Source organism: Centruroides vittatus, unplaced genomic scaffold, assembly GCF_030686945.1.
Source record: "Centruroides vittatus isolate TY-2023 unplaced genomic scaffold, ASM3068694v2 contig_559, whole genome shotgun sequence".
Classification (NCBI taxonomy): domain Eukaryota; kingdom Metazoa; phylum Arthropoda; class Arachnida; order Scorpiones; family Buthidae; genus Centruroides; species Centruroides vittatus.
The window spans coordinates 872,338-889,805 of record NW_027122332.1 but is presented as its reverse complement, the minus strand read 5'-3'; the positions used below and the strand labels follow the sequence as shown (position 1 = coordinate 889,805).

The following is a 17,468-nucleotide window of genomic DNA, read 5'->3' as shown; positions in this document are numbered from 1 at the left end:
GAGGATAATGTTTATCTCCTGCTCGGAGTAGGAGAAAAACATTATCCTCTGTATCTTTATCTCTTCCAATAGAGAATCGTAGGATATACTGTAGGAGAAGAATTATACACCTCCTATAATTCCTGTCTATATAATATCTTATATAAAGCGTTAACAATTCAATTATTACTTTACTTTCTATACAAATTATACATTTACAAATAAATAAATAAATAAACAAAACTTACAATGGGTAATCGATTTAATTTCTGTCGTTTGCTGTATTTTACATTCTTGATTGTTCTCGTCCTTTGTGCAACTTTTGCGACTAACGTAGGATTTGAAGAGAGTATTTAAGAGCGTCGACTTTCCCAAACCGCTCCTTCCTGAAAAATTCATTTCTCGTTAAAATGGAAAAAACAAGCAAATCCTTCGAATTCTACTTTTACAATTTAATTCAAACCAACCGACGACCAGAAGATTGAATTCGAATCCTTGTTTTAAAGCTTTCTTGCGTATCTGCTCTTGCAGAGTGTCGATACCGACGTATCCCCAAATATCCGTTTTCAAATATCCCCACTGTGTCGTTTCGGTTAGCGTATCGGACATGATTGCTATGTAATCGTTCACATTCAATAAACCTGCAAACAATTATATATTATATTTTTCCACTATGAAAGATATTAAAACTTCTACTTTTGCTTTATGTATTTAGGTATATTAAATTACTATACGAAATAGCAAAACGGTAAGATAAATACTAGGAAATATGTAACATTTAAACCATTTTACATTCAAAACTAGGAAATGTATGCATCAAATATGTAAAATATCGAATTAAAATTCTACTTTTTCTATCACATCAGTTTTAAATATTAAAAACTGATGTGTTAGATTTTTTTTTTTTTTTGCTTAAAATATAGCAAAATAAAAGCAAAAATTTTATATTATTTCTAACAAAAGACTTCATTTTATCATCAATAACAATAATCATGTTGAAAATTGATGCTAATTAACTAAAACTCATCTGAATCTACAATTTTATAAGCTATAATATAAATATATTTGTACAATTCCCTGGTCAAATCTTAATTAAGAAAAAAAACGCGTAGGAAATTCCCAAATTTGCATAAAATCTAGAATGGCACGTGACAATCCTCCCCCGCAAAGTACAATGCGGTATCACCACGTTAGATTGATCATCCCCCCTCCCAGATTATTAAGAATTGTTACAATTACAAAACAATTAAGAAATTGACATTGATATCCTCAAGAAAATGACATAAATATATAACAAATGAAACCGACAAATTCCTTAAATACAAGAGAAAACGACAAACAATATCACGATACTGACTATTTTTTGCTGTGTTACTTGCAGTTAGGGAGAGTCTCTGCAACACTAGCTAGTGTGATGTGTCATGCGGACGGAAGGCAAGTCATTCCAAAATCAGAAAAACAAGGGAAGGAAGGAAGAGTGGGGCAATGCGCGTGTTGTGTTCGTTTTCACATTCATTTCTTTGTTTTAAATCCTTTGCAAAAGGGGATCGGAATTTTCACGTGTTATTCTCCTATCCCTTGTGTTAATCGTTCTGTGGGGGAGGAATGCATTTATCGATTTGTAGTGACAAATAATGTAAATAATGAATAAGATAATGTAAATAATAAGGGCGCAATAATGCGAATTTCTAGGATGTGTTTAATATCGTGTCGAATCGTTCGAAATTTCTTTTTTGTTTTCTAATTTTAGGAGGGAAAATAAATAAATAAAAACAGGAGTAAATTGTTTCCTACGTCTGGAGGAAAGTAGGAAAAAAATTTCATATATCATTCCCGTTTATTACAATTTTTTCTTTTATGTTTGGAACGATAATAAGATTTCAGGATGGCAATAAACCGCTTATGTGCCCGTTTGAGTGTCTGTACGTAAGGTTACCAAAAATTAACGGGCAGAAGAATAGATGCTTGTTATCATCTAATGATTGTAGATACTTGGAATAGAAATGTTATGAAATGTTTAGGGAACTTGGAAATTTCAAGTGATTATTTTGCTTTTCGTTTTAGGGTAATCCAGTCGGGAAAACACGAGCCAAATTCGAACTCGGTCCCTCCTGTATTACTGTTTGTTAAGTTATGGCAATGCAACACTTGGGCGATCTGTCTAAGGGGGTATACCTACTGGGAGGTCTTTTAAGGGAAACTGGCACCTATTTAGGTGTTACAGACGTGGAGAAAACCCGGAAAACTCTATGTGGCCAGCCCGTCCGAACCCACGACCGAACTTCCAGTGTTCAGGGTACGAAGACCGCTCGGCCACTGGTGGGCCTCCTGTATTACTGACGCACGGAGGATAGTTTTCTCATCTTCAATTAGAATTTCGTGGCATTCTACAGTATAATTGTGGTATATAACATGAGGGGCAAAATACATATTGGGGCCTAAAAGCAAATTAAATTATTATATGAAAGGAAGTAAACGAAAAAACTACAGGTCGGGGCTCGAGGCAATTTTCTCCCTTCCCCTTCCCTCCGGGTATCCCTGATAACGTGAACCAAATATACTGTTATATATCACACCGTCACGGTTTCTGCCTGTGACGTCATTAAAAGAAAATCTAGTGATGTCAAAAGTTACGTCAGTGATTGCGTCATAAAAGATTAGTCGTAATTCTGTTACGTTAGATTCTTCCGATATATAGGCCTATATATACAGAAATGTTTTATAATGAATTATATAATTCTTTTCTATACGCGCTTTAAATATGGAAGATTTACCAAAAAAGAAGAATGAAGAAGAGGAAAATCTCTACTCGGTGTGTGCGCGCCACAAAACCCCAAAATCTCCTGGTATTAATGAAGATTCCACATTACAATAACACATATGATCGCTTTTAAGGATATACGCATTCATGCCGAGAATTAATTAAATGAGCAACACGATAGAAGGATCTTCAAGAGATTCTTAGTTCTTGGAAGATTCTGGATCAGTTAAATGAACCAGTGCGTGTCTTCTCGAAGCATCCTACATATACGTTTTTTTGTGTTCGATAGTGTTGATTGGCCCCACTATTTATGAAATATTTTCATTTCCTATGAGAATTTTCCATCTCGAGTGCCGTATTCATGAAAATAAAGTTAGGATCAAATGTATTTTTGGAAAGATATGTAAGGAATTCTTGTATTTTTAAGAAAGTCAGTTTCGAAGATCAACCCATCCAGTAAACACAACCTCTCAAGTTATTAAACTATAATGATCCTTTCCTCTGACGTTAAGATATGATAAAGTATTTTCAATCCTTTACGCATCTTCAGTCCAATCACAGTTATAGAGCGTGGTATATAGAGGCCTCTTTGTTGGTTCTGTCCAGAAAGTACAGTTACGTCAATCTGATGTCATTTCTAAAAGTTGTTTATTATAAAACTGAAGAGATTACGTCAAATTGACGTAACGGTGCACACTTTCTGAACGAACCGAACAGGGCCTGAGAGCTAGTGCTGTTATCTCCCGGTGATATCTGGTAGTTAGATCCTGAAACCGATCAGCAAGTAAAGTACTGTTAGTTCACAAAACACGTCTGTTGTCTCCCGAAATCTTCCCCATGACCTGGAAATTACATTTGTAAGGATTTATTTGATCCTCGATATCTCGACTTGTATCTTGTATGCGGTACTTCCATTCTATGGATTGCCGACATTAACGTCAGTCGATATCTTTCAAATATCAAACATTGTTTTTTTTTTTTTTTTACACCAAAATACTGGGAAATTTTAATATGCATTCCCTAAATTTTTGGATTTTGAAAAAAGGCGTTATGTCATAATTCTCCATGAGAAGAATTTATATATGGAGTGAAATATTTGAAAAATCTTTTCGGCTGATTATCCGTCGGGCTATTTTAAGGCTATTAAATAATAAAATTCAAACCAATTTGGCTAGAAGTAGGCGGTTAAGCGCCATCTCATGGTAAATTTAGTAATTATAAATAGATTAATTTTTAATTTTAATTTTGAATATTCCGGAACGGGAACGGAACTCGAACCCGCAACTTCTGTATACGTTACCAATTTGCTATTCGGACCGATTCCGCTTCCAGAACTATTAATTAATTAATATTAATATGATTAATTCTAATGTTCTACTCGGAGGCCCTGGTAAAAAATCCCTAAAACTAGGGAATTTTTAAAGAGTAAAGGGGGAAAGGGAAGAAAAGGTTTTAAACAACCAAATCTAGGGAATTTTATATTCTAAAAATATTTTTCCGTGAAATCAAATTATGAAATAATGTTTATTATATTATTTATACATACTAAAAAATGGGCTTATTTAGTCTTAAAGCGCATCCATTACATTTCTTTAGTCTTAAAAAACAAAAATTTTCAGATTTGATTTTTTCTTGCATTTCTAGTATAAAGTGGCAACATAGCTGTCAACATGACGTTATTGCTCGGCATTCTCCAACCATTAGTCTAGGGCAGGGAATAAATAGGGAATTTTAGAGGTGACGTCATGGAAATTCAGGTTTGGATGGGAGAAGGCACTTAGGACACAAGGGCATTGCCTCTCGGGAGAACTTTCTACAGGAAATTGCCCCATATTTAGGTGAAAACCTGGAAAAACTTCACGTGCCCTGTATTTTTACTCTGCAGTGACAGAAATACATTTAAAATGTGGGAAAATAAAAAAAGTATTTCATTATAAGGACGATTTTTAGAACAAGGTCCTGTCACCAGATGGCAGACGGAAAAAATCCGAGAAATCTGGCAACCGTAAATATATCTCTCTGCAACTTGATGTTGCCAAGTGAACAAATTCAAATAAATTTTATCAATTCAAATCAAAACTCTTTTATTATTTCCGATATATTTTTAATACACATATATTTAATTTTTAAAATATTTTTTATGCAAATATATGGAGGAAAAACGAAAAAAAGTTTGATATTTAATGAACAGATTATCATGTTATATATTCTTATCAACAGTATAATCAGAAACATAATATGTTTCTGATTATACTGTTGATAAGAAAATCTTATTTATGACTGACACTTGGAGTAAATACACTTAAAACAAATATCAAGTATGATATAATCGATATTAATTCTGATGACGCGTCGCCGACGTCATAAGTATCAACACCGTTACAGATTTTAATTTACGGATAATTTTGTGTGGGGAATACCACAAAATAAATAAACAATATATAGACTACAGTAAACACATATTTCACATCTTAATTTTAAAATCGCTTCATACAGTAACTTCCTGTACGTTCGTATATACAAAAATATACAGAAACTTATACTAAAACAAGAGCGTAACGACATCCCTGGCATCCATTTCTAAACAGTTCGGATTATCGAGTATTAATGATACCATGAAAAACAATAGTATGACAATAACATGGTCTATAATATCATCAATTATAAATTTGATATGTCGGCGATAGCATCAGAGCAGCGTAACAGATGTTAACAATTTGTCAAGGGCCTAACGGACAATGACCTTTAATCTTTCTTTCAATTTAGTAACACGAGTTCATGAAGTATCCCCCCCTTCTAGTAACCGAAATTTGTCATTTATTAGCTTAATCCTACACACTAAGAGGTTAAAATTTCAGATTCCCATAATTTATCATGGGTAGTAAGGATCATCCCATTTGTTCGGCCATATTGGTGCATCACGTTAATTAAAAATCTATTGTAGCTCTTTTACATTACTAGAAAGAACTGAAATTCAGATGCATACAACCGAACGGTCGGAGATAATGTATTCGAGAAGGGGGATTCGGGTTCGAGTACGGTTCGATTTCAAAAGTTTTTTTATCAGTGAGTTGACTCGGCTACAATGTCTCGGGGTGCCCCTATTGTGCCTGAACCTAAAAGCCCTCTTAAGTACCAGCAGGGCGAAAAGAGTTCAGAATAGGAAGATTTACAGAAATTTCTTTTTTATACTGTATAATTGAATGGCGTTAAATCTTTCTCTGTAAAACCATAGTTTTAAACCATTCATTCTACTGAACTACGAAGGAGAAGATAGTAAATATCTTCCATTAAGATGTAAATAAATTGTTCAACAGGATGAATTCATTGAGGAGAATACTTTTAAATTTTAATTACAATAGAATTCTACAAAAAACAAGCTTAATCTCTTGAGCTAAATTTAAAACACTTTTCGTATTATCTCTCTTCGAATGGGCATTTTACCACATTCTTGAATAGAAGATCAAGGGATCAAGGTGTCAATACACTCAGATTTAGGGCAGTAAATCTCATAAATCTGTCAATTGATAAACCTAAGCTCTTATCTCATTCACAGTTCCAGCCTGAGACTTGATATTTCTATCAATTGCATTATACTTTGCATGTATCTAACACTGTCTTCAACACTGGCAATCACAATAAAACTTAGTTGAGGCCTTAAAAAATTCATAAAAACCTTATCTTGAGTATAATTAAGTTTAGAAATAGCTGAAACTAAACTTAAATTAAGTTTCCTTAAGAAAATAATAACATAAATATACTGATATTTTGAGAAAATGATACAAAATCTCTTGTAAATTAACTCAGCAGCTTTTGTTTTCACATAAGTCAGCCATGTTTAGAATTATTTGCCATTCTTATATCATATTCTAGAAAATCTCTTGTGAATTAACAAATAAAAATTTAAAATATATTCAAATATAAAACCTTAGAAATATTAATTAAATTTTGAAGTAAATAATTTAATTTTTATGCTTCAGTTTTTAAATTAGTAATGCCTAGAGGCAAGAGATAGGTAAAGCAATATATTTTATAGAAATAAAAGCTAATAATTGTGAATAAAATATATAATTCTATATTTATATTAAATTTAATTTCTTTACATTTACAACTTATTCAAGCTATTTTAAGTAACAAACCCAATAAATAGTGTCTAAAACTTGAAATTCCAGGACTTGAGAAGTGAAATATCATAAAAGAATTCATAAAATGTTCAAAAATATTTCAGAAAATAATAATTTTAAACATTAACTCGTGTTCCAAACACATTCTTTTACTAAGTCTAAAGCCATAAGAACAGTTTTAGTATTGTTTTTGCATACTTAAACACTAATTATAACTTATTTATGAATCATCCTCATCTAAAATATGATATAATCTGTTCATTTATGATGCTTGAATTGCTGTAAATAATTTATAATTTAAAAGTAAACCATTCAATTATTTATGTGCAGAATAAAATGGCGGACTGGAATTCCATTATTGTAATGGCCTGTATTGTGCATACTTGAATAGAATATCTTATTTATAGAAACAATACAAGCATATATATATATATATATATATATATATGAAAAGTATTGTAATTTATATAGTTCTTATTTAATTACTGCAATTAAATTTACAAATTTACATAAATTTAGTCAAAGCTTACCTATCCTGTATCAATTGTAGTCTGCAACTACCGCATATCTTCACTTAAAAAGAAAAAACTAGGGGGTCACGTAGAAAGCCTCGGGCACGACACGGGACAAAAAGGTGTTTTGATCTTTTCTAAAACCTTAGGGGACGAGAACCACAACAATTGCTGAACTTCAGCTCCTTCCTTCCCACGTAAAAGTGACTTGTTTTCTTGTGTTGTACTTTACGACCTCAACACTCGCAGGATTTTAATGCTAATTTTTGGATTTTCCTACATACTTTATGAACGTTTTTCCTAATTTCTTAAGAATATATTTGGTTTATCTCCCACTTTTCGTGGTAAACAATTAAAATATCACATTAAATAATCGAAAAATATTGATTTATATGAACGAAATTGAAAACACTTCATTAATAACGCCGATTTTCGAGTTTAGTAGATCCAGATTCTGAGAACCACGAGAACCAAAGGTCAGACACACATGTGAATCCTCATGTCTCTTTCCCAGACATAAAAATATGCGAACAAAATAAAATTTTCATTTATAAGATCAAATTTTGTAGGATTATCCGCTTGGAACCTGTACAAAATGGCTTGGATTAACTGTACCTGGCTAAATATACAGTATATTAAGGGCCATCTATTAATTACTTGTACAGTACAGTTTAAGGGGAAAGAGGATTTAGAAAAAGTACAGTACATCGCTGTACACATCAGGAAGGAGATCAAAAGTAGTACAAAACTTTATACGTAATTAACGGAATATAGCCAAACCTCCGAACAACGGCTACTAAAGAAACATAAAAATGGCCGTTGTTGGGAGGTTATTTTGTACGAATTTTTTGTTTTATTTTGTTCGTACGAAAGCGAATAGACTTAAAATGGATGATTCAAGAGTCGAATAGATAAATAAAAAGCAGAATTTTCTAGAGCTGAAGCTTGTTCCGTAATAACTCATAACTTAGAAGATCATAGTCCAAAATTTGGCACTAGGATCTCCAAAGGTAAGAGATTGCAGAGAAATCTCGATCTAAGATTCTATTCTAGTCTTAGCCACGGTTTTTGATAGGGCCAATAATTACTAATGATCAAACATAATTAAGGAATAGATGGTACAGAATAGTGCCATGTTTAGAATAGAGTCAATTTCTTTAATTATCCCATCGGTTTGGAGTAGGATCTTCGAATTTGGGACTCGCGTGTCCAAAATTATTAAAACACTTATACGTAGAAAATTATTCATAAAAACTCAAGAAAAAAATAAAGATTTCTTTCAGATAATTGATGCCAGATGTGCCCAATCACCACTTCAAAGCGATCAAATTATATTACAAATGGCAAAGTAAAAAAGAAAATTAATATATGCCGACATTTTCACTTATAAATATGCAATTAGTTGGCCGTTCTAGAAAAAAATTCTTAGTGTTTTCAAGTGGGGAAAAAAAACTTGATGTAGTACTCAGAGATGTCGATGAAGCAAATGCCTTTTCCACACCTCGACGGGGAAATGGTTTCGAAACTAGTTATTACTTCAATGTAAATATACGGCCTCGTGCCTATTGTTAAAAGTAGTTTTAGATTAGAATCACCACCCCTCACTTTAGTAGCATCCATTAGATTGATGCTGATGGATGCCACAGAAATGGAATGATGAATCCTTTATTTTTGATATGGAACTACCTTTTAACAGTCTTATTTTCATGTAAACGCCACTTAAAGAGATTATTTTTCGTGAAATATGTAAGAATTAATTGTCAATTTACCAAAATTTACCATTCAAAATCATGTATATCGTGTAAAACACACCTCTGAGCAAAGGACACTAAAGGAAGAACTGATCGTTGTTTGGAGGTTATATTTCTTGCTATTTTGTTCAAAAATGAAAAAAAACTGGCCGCTGTTTAGAGGTGGTCGTTGTTTGAAGGTCATTTTGTATGTATACTTGATCAAAAAACAAAAAAAAAAAAAAATATCTAAATGGCAGTTGTTTGGAGGTCATTTTCTATGAATTTTTGTTCGAAAAAGTACTCGAAATGGCCGCTGTTTAGAGGTGGTCGTTGTTCGGAGGTTCGAATGTATATTCGTTAATGTCTATAACTTTAAGGAACATAAATTTTATCGAATTAATTTATAAAATTAAGCATAAATCAGTAAATAAGTGCTTTTATTATCTGAAGAGTGTCATCCTGTCGTATATCATATTTATTTTACGAGTCCAATTAGTTTTATAAACATGATTAGCTTTAAACACACGATATGATCTCTTGATTAGACAAACAAGCAGAATGATTGATTTATCATCTTTTTTAAAAAATTATATTATGTTTATAAAAAAGTGCAAATGGAAAAACTTTTCAGAGCATTCAATGACTAATGGCACGTGAAATCCAAGTTGAAGAGGAGCCATCTTGAAAATAAAACAACGTTTTTTTCTTTTATAAATAAATAATTTTATAATGTTCTTGGAATTCTAATTCAACTCTTAAGACACACAAGAGGGCTTTAACCATATCAAATATTTGTTAAAGTCTTTTATAATGCTAATCTTTCGTTCTGAGGAATCAGAATACGAATCCAGGAGAAATTTCTACAGATGATTTTGGGATTCTCGCTTACTATTGAGATTCTAGCTGTAGTCTAAGGCTACGGAGTCGGTAAAAAAAAACACTCGGGGACAACAAATTAAAGAGTTTTTTTAAAAAAAAATCTCGAATTTTAATGTAAGATAGGGGCGCGATTAAGACCAATCAAGTTTGGACTATTGTTTTGACCAGTTCCAATTCCCACCAAGAAATGACTGAAATAAATATAACTCAAGCTTGATGGCCATTAATGGGGCCTCGTACCTTAGTATAATTTATTTACATTATGTTTATAACAGATAAAGTCAGTTAGAAAAGAATTTTTCAGTAGAAAATGGAGAAAGGAAAGAACAAAATAGAAGTTGTTTTGAGAGGGTGAATCACTCACCTCTTTTTGCTAGTAACTCGGCTTTTCCTAGAAGTCTTTCTCTGTCAGAATTAGCTATGGCTGAACCTAGTACCCTACGAATCAGGTTAACGACGCTTTTACAGTCGATATATCCTCTTCCATCTGTATCTGCCGCTACAAAAGTCTCCCTCAAAGCTGCACAAAGGAAAATAGCGTATGTAAAATACCTACAAAATGTGGCTATTATCCTAATAAAATTATCAAAAATAAATACATTCTGCTATATATTTACATAGGAAACAAGGATAATTAATTGTATAAAAAAAAACCGCTCATAATATTCAACGAGTAATCTAGGAAACTTTCAGAGATTAATGTCTAAATCTCCAAAATAATTAAATTTATCTCATTAAAACTTAATTTTAGTAAATGAAAAACCTTGGAGCATATGTAATTTACGATATAATACTATAAAAATAATAAAAACAGCGATGAAAACTAGCATTAAAATTTAATTTTGGCGATTATCTACTGCATTTGTAATGAAGCCAATGTAAATATTCGCGTAGAAACGTGAAATACTTGCCATATTATCTATGAATTTACAATAATTCCATAAAGAAAATGATTTAATGGCTAAATTTACAGTCTGCAATGCGTTAAAATTGATAAAAATTAGCTTATTAATCGGTTATCTTTGACCTCTCACCTTACTTTTGGTACTCTGATAAGTGACTCGGTAGTCTCGCAAAGGGTGCCAATTCCATTCATAAACTTAAAAAATACGATTTGTGTGAAAAACATGCGATCGTTTACTGATCCGGGATAGTTTTTGGAATTACAAGAGGGCCACAAACTATAAATTGAAGATCATTGTAAGAGAAAACAATTGATTAAAGTACCCTCATCCGTTCGTTTCCTGTTTTCGTTACCGTTTCCTCGAATTTTTTTTTTTTTTTTTTTCTTTTATTTGTAGTCATTAAATCGTTTCAATTGCATCTAACAATGAAAATTTGAAGGAAATTTAAATTGTTTAATATAAATTGGGGGTATTTTTGTATGAATATCCAACGCCATTCTGTCTGCTTCCGCGGTGGCACAATTGAGAAACGTTTCTATTGACATCCTCTTTTCGTTCCTCTTCAATAGGCTCGAACTCCTTTATATATTATTTATATGCAATAAAATTGTGTGCAAATCATTTCTTAATGCATATTTTAGGGGTTTATTTTGCAGCATTGACTTGGAGATCATCTTAAATGCAACACAGTTATATAGAAATCGAATTTTTTCTCACTTAAAGTGGATTTATTTAATGTAGTTTACATCTGATTTCATCTTAATTAAGTTAACATTATAATTAAACTATTATAAGCAATAATTTTAAAGTTAAATCAGCATAAAGCAAAGTTTTAATGGCTTGAAAGAGATGAAGTCAGCCATGACTTTTTCTCCAAAAATTAGAAAAATATATGCACGAAATTATGCTTTATTACGTAAAAGATTTAAATTTTGGTATGTTTTTATGCCTAGGGCCTCAGCTAAATGATCCTGCTGGCATCTTTTCTGCAGTTTGTAGGAGATTATTACTTCTTTCTTACAAACTCTATAGTAAATTGATGAACTCCATCCTCATATCTGATTTTAAAAAAAACTCATAAATAATATATTTTAGATAAGAAAGTGAACTCTAAAAGTGTAACACCTCCTAGAGAAGGAAGGGAATCGTTTATCAGAAAAACACACGCACAGGATAACTTCCGCATGCTTACAGAGCAGCAAATTTAATTAACACTACGAACAAAGTGAAGATGGAGATTGTTGTAATTAAATATCTAAAATTAGAGGGGAAAAAAATTAATTTATTTTTTAAAACTTAACAAATTAGAGCAACTGGTTCTCTTCTTTTATATAACAAAAAAAAAAAAAATAATTTAAACAGGATGCCATCAACTGAACTGGTTACTCTGCTGTTATCTTCATGAATCATCTTGGAAGGAATATGACTTTTATATATTATTCTGGAATTTTGTATTGCATTTGTATGCAGAATGCCTCAAAAAATGTATACATATTTTGATAATCCCTAATTAAAACATGTCTTTTAGTAGAAAACAAGCAGTGGAAGCAATAGATTTCTTGTTGAACACTTCTCTAACACTGTTCAAGGATGTTAAACAACTGGAAATGATGTCATGTATCCTAATATATAATAAATAAACTATCCTAATTGATGCTTTCTCAAGAAATTTAATAATTCAACAGTCATTAGAGTGTGTGTATACATTTTCTTAGACACCCTGCATATATTTTACATTACTTACATTCCATGAACTAACCAGACTGAATTAATAAGAGATTGAAGTCTTGGAATTCCCTCAATTAGCATTTGTATTAAAAAAATGGCTCAACTAAATCTACTAATATAGAATCTCCTATCATTAAAATTGAATTAATTGAAGGTTTTATTTTGTATATATTATATTATATAATATTTTCTACATAAACATGTGAACAGGTTCAGATATAAGGTGCCAGCAGGGATATTTGAATGGCCCTGGACATAGAGAGACCCCAAATTAGTCTTTTATATATATATAAGGAAATAATATACAAGTGTCTTATCATTATACAACCACATTTAAATTGTTAATTTAATTTCCTCTTCAAAAATAAATCATTTAATAATAATAATATTTAGTTAATAAATTAGATTAAATGATTAATATATATAATCTAATTTATTAATTAGATATTATTAAATAAATTAATACAAAAATAAATTGCATTATTACATGTAATTTGATACAATAATCCTCATCACTTCCAATTGGATGTATGTGTGTGTGTGTGTGTGTGTGTGTGTGTTAACATCTTTAACTTTTTTGGGATGTAATTCAAAAATTATTATTATTATTTAATGTTAAATCTTTTTATTAAATTAAATTTCATTTATAAATGAAGTTAATACATTCATTTTTCTATGTGCTACAGCACATAGAATGCCATAGAAAGATGGTAATCTTTGGCATATGCAATGTTATGGTTGCCATGCCTCATACTTGAGTTATTGGAATATATATATATATATTTTTTTAGATGAGGAAAGGGAGAATAGCTGTAGTTTTTACTCACTTTAGGGCGTGTCAGTGGGGAGAACGTAGAGGCCAGAAACGAAAGAATGTACTGGGTGAGTCGCGTATGGGAAGAGCTATGTTGAGGCCGGAAGCGGGTTTCGGTTTTTATAGACTTAACTCTCAAATCTAGACAGATGTAAGCCGAGAAGCGCAGTTTCGCAATTTGTGAACTTCCAATTGATATTATTGCAAACGTTACCCCGTCTTCCTGGCGGGGGATGATGATATTTTTCTAGATTTTAACGACCGGGAGTGCAAGCTGGGAAGATAAGACTCCACATCATTCGAAAATACGAGTTCGTTAAGAGATGCTTAAGTGCTTCGGATGAGCTTAGTTAATTAATTAAACACAATTTTTTTAAATTTTTCTAGAAAAATGTGCGTGTTAATGCGTTAAGATTCGAGCTACTTCAATAGAGGAATTGTGAATTAAAATGCTTAAAAAAAATCTTTGTTTATAAACATTTAAGAAGTCATTTTAGTTATTTACACATAAAAATAATATTTTTCTTTATATATAAACACAGAGAGAGCCATTAAAGTGATTCTTAATATCAACTTTTTAATAAAGTTACCGCTTCCGTCATTAAGTAACCGTAAAAAGGAACCGAATAATAATTTATTTAGTTAAATTACGAACATGTAAATATCATAATTTTACACTAACAACAGTTTCTTATACAGGAAAAAAAGAAAAAAAGAGAGAGAGAGAGAAAGAGAGAATAATTCGAGAATTCTTAGAAGGATTTGTAAAGACTTGATAGATTAAATTATTCCTTTTTTTTTTCTTTTTTCCTCCTTATTTTTTCGATGGAACCGTTTGTCTTGCCATCTGGAAATATTTCTAAGTTATAACGACTTTTTAACTCCAGCGAATGAAGATTTTCTAAGAATTCTTTAACTCTAAATTGTTGATAAATGGCGAAAAAGCGTCATTCCGAGAAATTTACGAGCATCGAGAAGCGACTTAAAAAAGGGCGTATAAAATATTTTTACATCATTAATATGTACTTAAATATATTTATATAACCTATTAGTAATGATCTGTAAATATATCTATAAGTATAGTTTATATATATGTGCATTAGTATTTGAATAACCTCAGACAACCTTGAGAAAATAGATATCCAACTAGTCATCCCACGCAAAAGTCACTTTATCATCACCATTTTTTTTTTTCTTTTTTATTATTATTATTATTTTTTCTTTGGGAAAATGGAAACAAGTTTCGCTCCCGCTGCAGGAAATTTACGTATAAAAAAGGTTATAAATTTCGATATTGTATTATTAATATAAGTATATCGAGCGTGTAATTTAATACCTTGGATTCTTCTATGGCTTATCTGTAAGCATCGAGTCGTACGATACTCGGATTTATCCAATCGAAAAGTGTTTTAATTTGTAAATATTACAAGAGTATTCACGAATATTTAATGAATAGACGAATAATTTGTTTTTAGTTTTAGGGATCAACGAACGGAATTGGAGCAAATCGCGTTTATTTATTCAAAATTAATTATTGTTTCGTTGACAGATAGCCATGTGTTTTATGTCTATAAAACGAGGAAATTTATATAAAAAATAATTATAAAGAAGAAAAAAAGTATACAAATCTGTAATAAAATGTAATTCCTGATATTTAAAAATTCTATAATAAAAGATTAAAAAAAAAAAAAAAAAAATTGTTCTTTCTCCTTAAAACTCACGCTAATTTTTTCGAGGATACGCCATTAAAATATCTTTTAAAATAATATTCTTCATTACTCGAGCATTATTTATAATTAAAATGAAACTATGGAAGTTAATTAAAAGTTTATTATCTTTTCGTTTACGCGTAATCTATCGCCCTATTGGGTAACTGACAGTAGCAGCTGCGAATGCGTCACCAGAGTATTTAACCTAATGGAGGAAGGTCATTTGTAGATTAATTTTATATAAATTTATAGGAGTGTTTAAGGAAATTTAACGTATTTGTTCGATATCTTTCTGTATCTAAATTAAAAATTGGCTTAACGAGGTTATATTGTAGCGTACAATACAATAAAAAGGTTACTCACCTTCGATGACCGAAATCGGTAACGTTACGTGATTATCCTGATTAAGAAAAGATGGAATTAATTACGTTTAAATATAATTTTATTTTTTAATATTTTAGATAAATCTATAGTTAGAAAATCACACAGTTTATGATTTTGATTAATCCATATACATTCTAAATATAGCTTCGGGCCAATTGTACCGTGTCCCGACTGCATAAAAGCCTCTTTATCCTTGAACTTCAGGCAAATTCTTTAAGTACATTTAATGCTTCCATTATATGGTTCCATTGGTTTAAGTTCGATAATTTGTCTGGAAATACCTGACATACATTCGAGGCGGGTGCCATAAAAATCCATGCTTTATTTTAACCACGAATTAAAGTAAAATTGTTTTAAAAATGTGGGAAATGAAAGGAATTTATATGTAATTACAGAATGGCTCGAGAATGTAACGTTTTATATATATACATATATATTTATTTAAAGATATTCGAAGTCACGGGACGTCAAAGTGCAAAGCTGATATCATAAATTTAAAGCTTCGCAGGAAGCAAAGTTGCAACAATGATCCTGTTGTTCATCAACTGTCATCGAAGTCTCGCCCATTTTACTCTCTTTTTTCCTTATTAAAATAGAGAGAAACTTTTAAAATTCGTAAAGAATTGCGCCTATATTAAGATAAACCGCGCCTAGGTGCAAAAACCAGACATGCCACACCAGTTCGTCTAGGTCGCTGCCCCCAACATTGCTTTTTTTTTAAATCTCCCCCTTCCCCCTTTTCCTTTAACAAATAACAAATCGACGCTTTTAATTTTAAATACAGTAATTCGAGTTAAAGATCGTAACCGCTGTTAAGTCATAATTTTAAAGATAAAAATTCCTAGAAAATGACATGACTTACCATTCTTCGATACGAGACTTGTTCATGAATGTTTATGGAAAGCGTTGATTAAACGTCGATAGAAATCCCGCGTGTAACTTATCTATTTAGCGTAACACATGTATGAGTAACACAGTCAAAGAAAAATTGTGACCGGTCTGGACGGCGCCATACTGTTTTCTTCAATCGAGTTTTCTTCGAGGGTTTGGTGGCGCTGTGGCACTAACCCGTAGAACCGTGTTAAAACTTTAAAGGTGCTACCTGTCTGTTATGGTAATCAGCTGGTAGGAGTTACGCGTAACATCCTCTCCCCGTATGCTCATACTCTCGTAGTTTAAAAGTAATAGATCGGCATAGATAAGTAGAGAAGACTATCGCTCATTTATATATCTGACCTTCACCCTCTGAATATTATATTTCTGGTGTGAGAAACAGAAACGTCATCGTACCTTACACTATAGGCCTATATAATAAACGATTGGGTTAAGGTCACCCTTTTTTAAAATCAAATTGGGTAAAATAAAGAAAATAAATATAATTAATTATATGTTTTAATTAGTAATGAGATGCAATATAGTAAATGATGTTTTGTAACTGCTTTTTTTTATAATATATATGATTAGTAACAGTTAGTGCTCGTTACTAGACGTATAACTTGCTATTGCATCTAACTATTCTTTACAGTAACTAGATACAATAGTCTAGGTAAGAGTTCTTTATAGTAACTACTCGATACTAATTATAGTAATTGTAAGAATCGAGTTAGAGTTAGTAACCAGTTAATTATTCTTTAGAATGACTAAGTAACTGCATACTAATTCTAGGTTATAACTAAGTAATGTGGGTAATAATTCTACATAATAACTTGGGAAGAATAATTCTATACTATTGTATTTAGTTACTCTAAAGAATAGCTAGGTGCAATGATAAGTTAAATATCTAGTAACAACCGTAAACTGTTACTGAATGTATAACCTATAACAACAGCTGTTACGGACGTCATTTATTACATTGCATCTCATTATTCTCTAAAACAGAACTAACAAGCGATTATAAATGTAATTAATTATAATTATTCTCTTCATTTCTTGAAATTTTT

General features: G+C 31.3%; 1 protein-coding gene across 4 annotated transcripts in view; it reads right to left on the bottom strand.

The window, feature by feature from the left end:
- LOC136978876 (neuronal-specific septin-3-like) overlaps window positions 1-16,754 on the bottom strand; it is a 32,974-nt gene extending 16,220 nt beyond the window's left edge. Inside the window, exons 1-5 of one of the 4 annotated variants that reach the window (XM_067274707.1) lie at window positions 16,391-16,754; window positions 15,508-15,544; window positions 10,353-10,508; window positions 447-620; window positions 228-365 (exon numbers count right to left, since the gene is read on the bottom strand). In XM_067274707.1, coding sequence (XP_067130808.1) covers window positions 228-365; window positions 447-620; window positions 10,353-10,508; window positions 15,508-15,544; window positions 16,391-16,393 — 508 coding nt within the window. In that variant the 5' untranslated portion in view covers window positions 16,394-16,754. Of the gene's footprint in view, window positions 1-227; window positions 366-446; window positions 621-1,336; window positions 1,476-10,352; window positions 10,509-11,022; window positions 11,149-13,448; window positions 13,651-15,507; window positions 15,545-16,390 lie in introns of those variants that run through there. The other 3 variants (XM_067274708.1, XM_067274709.1, XM_067274710.1) reach the window with 3 other exon arrangements.
- Window positions 16,755-17,468: the final 714 nt, after the last annotated feature.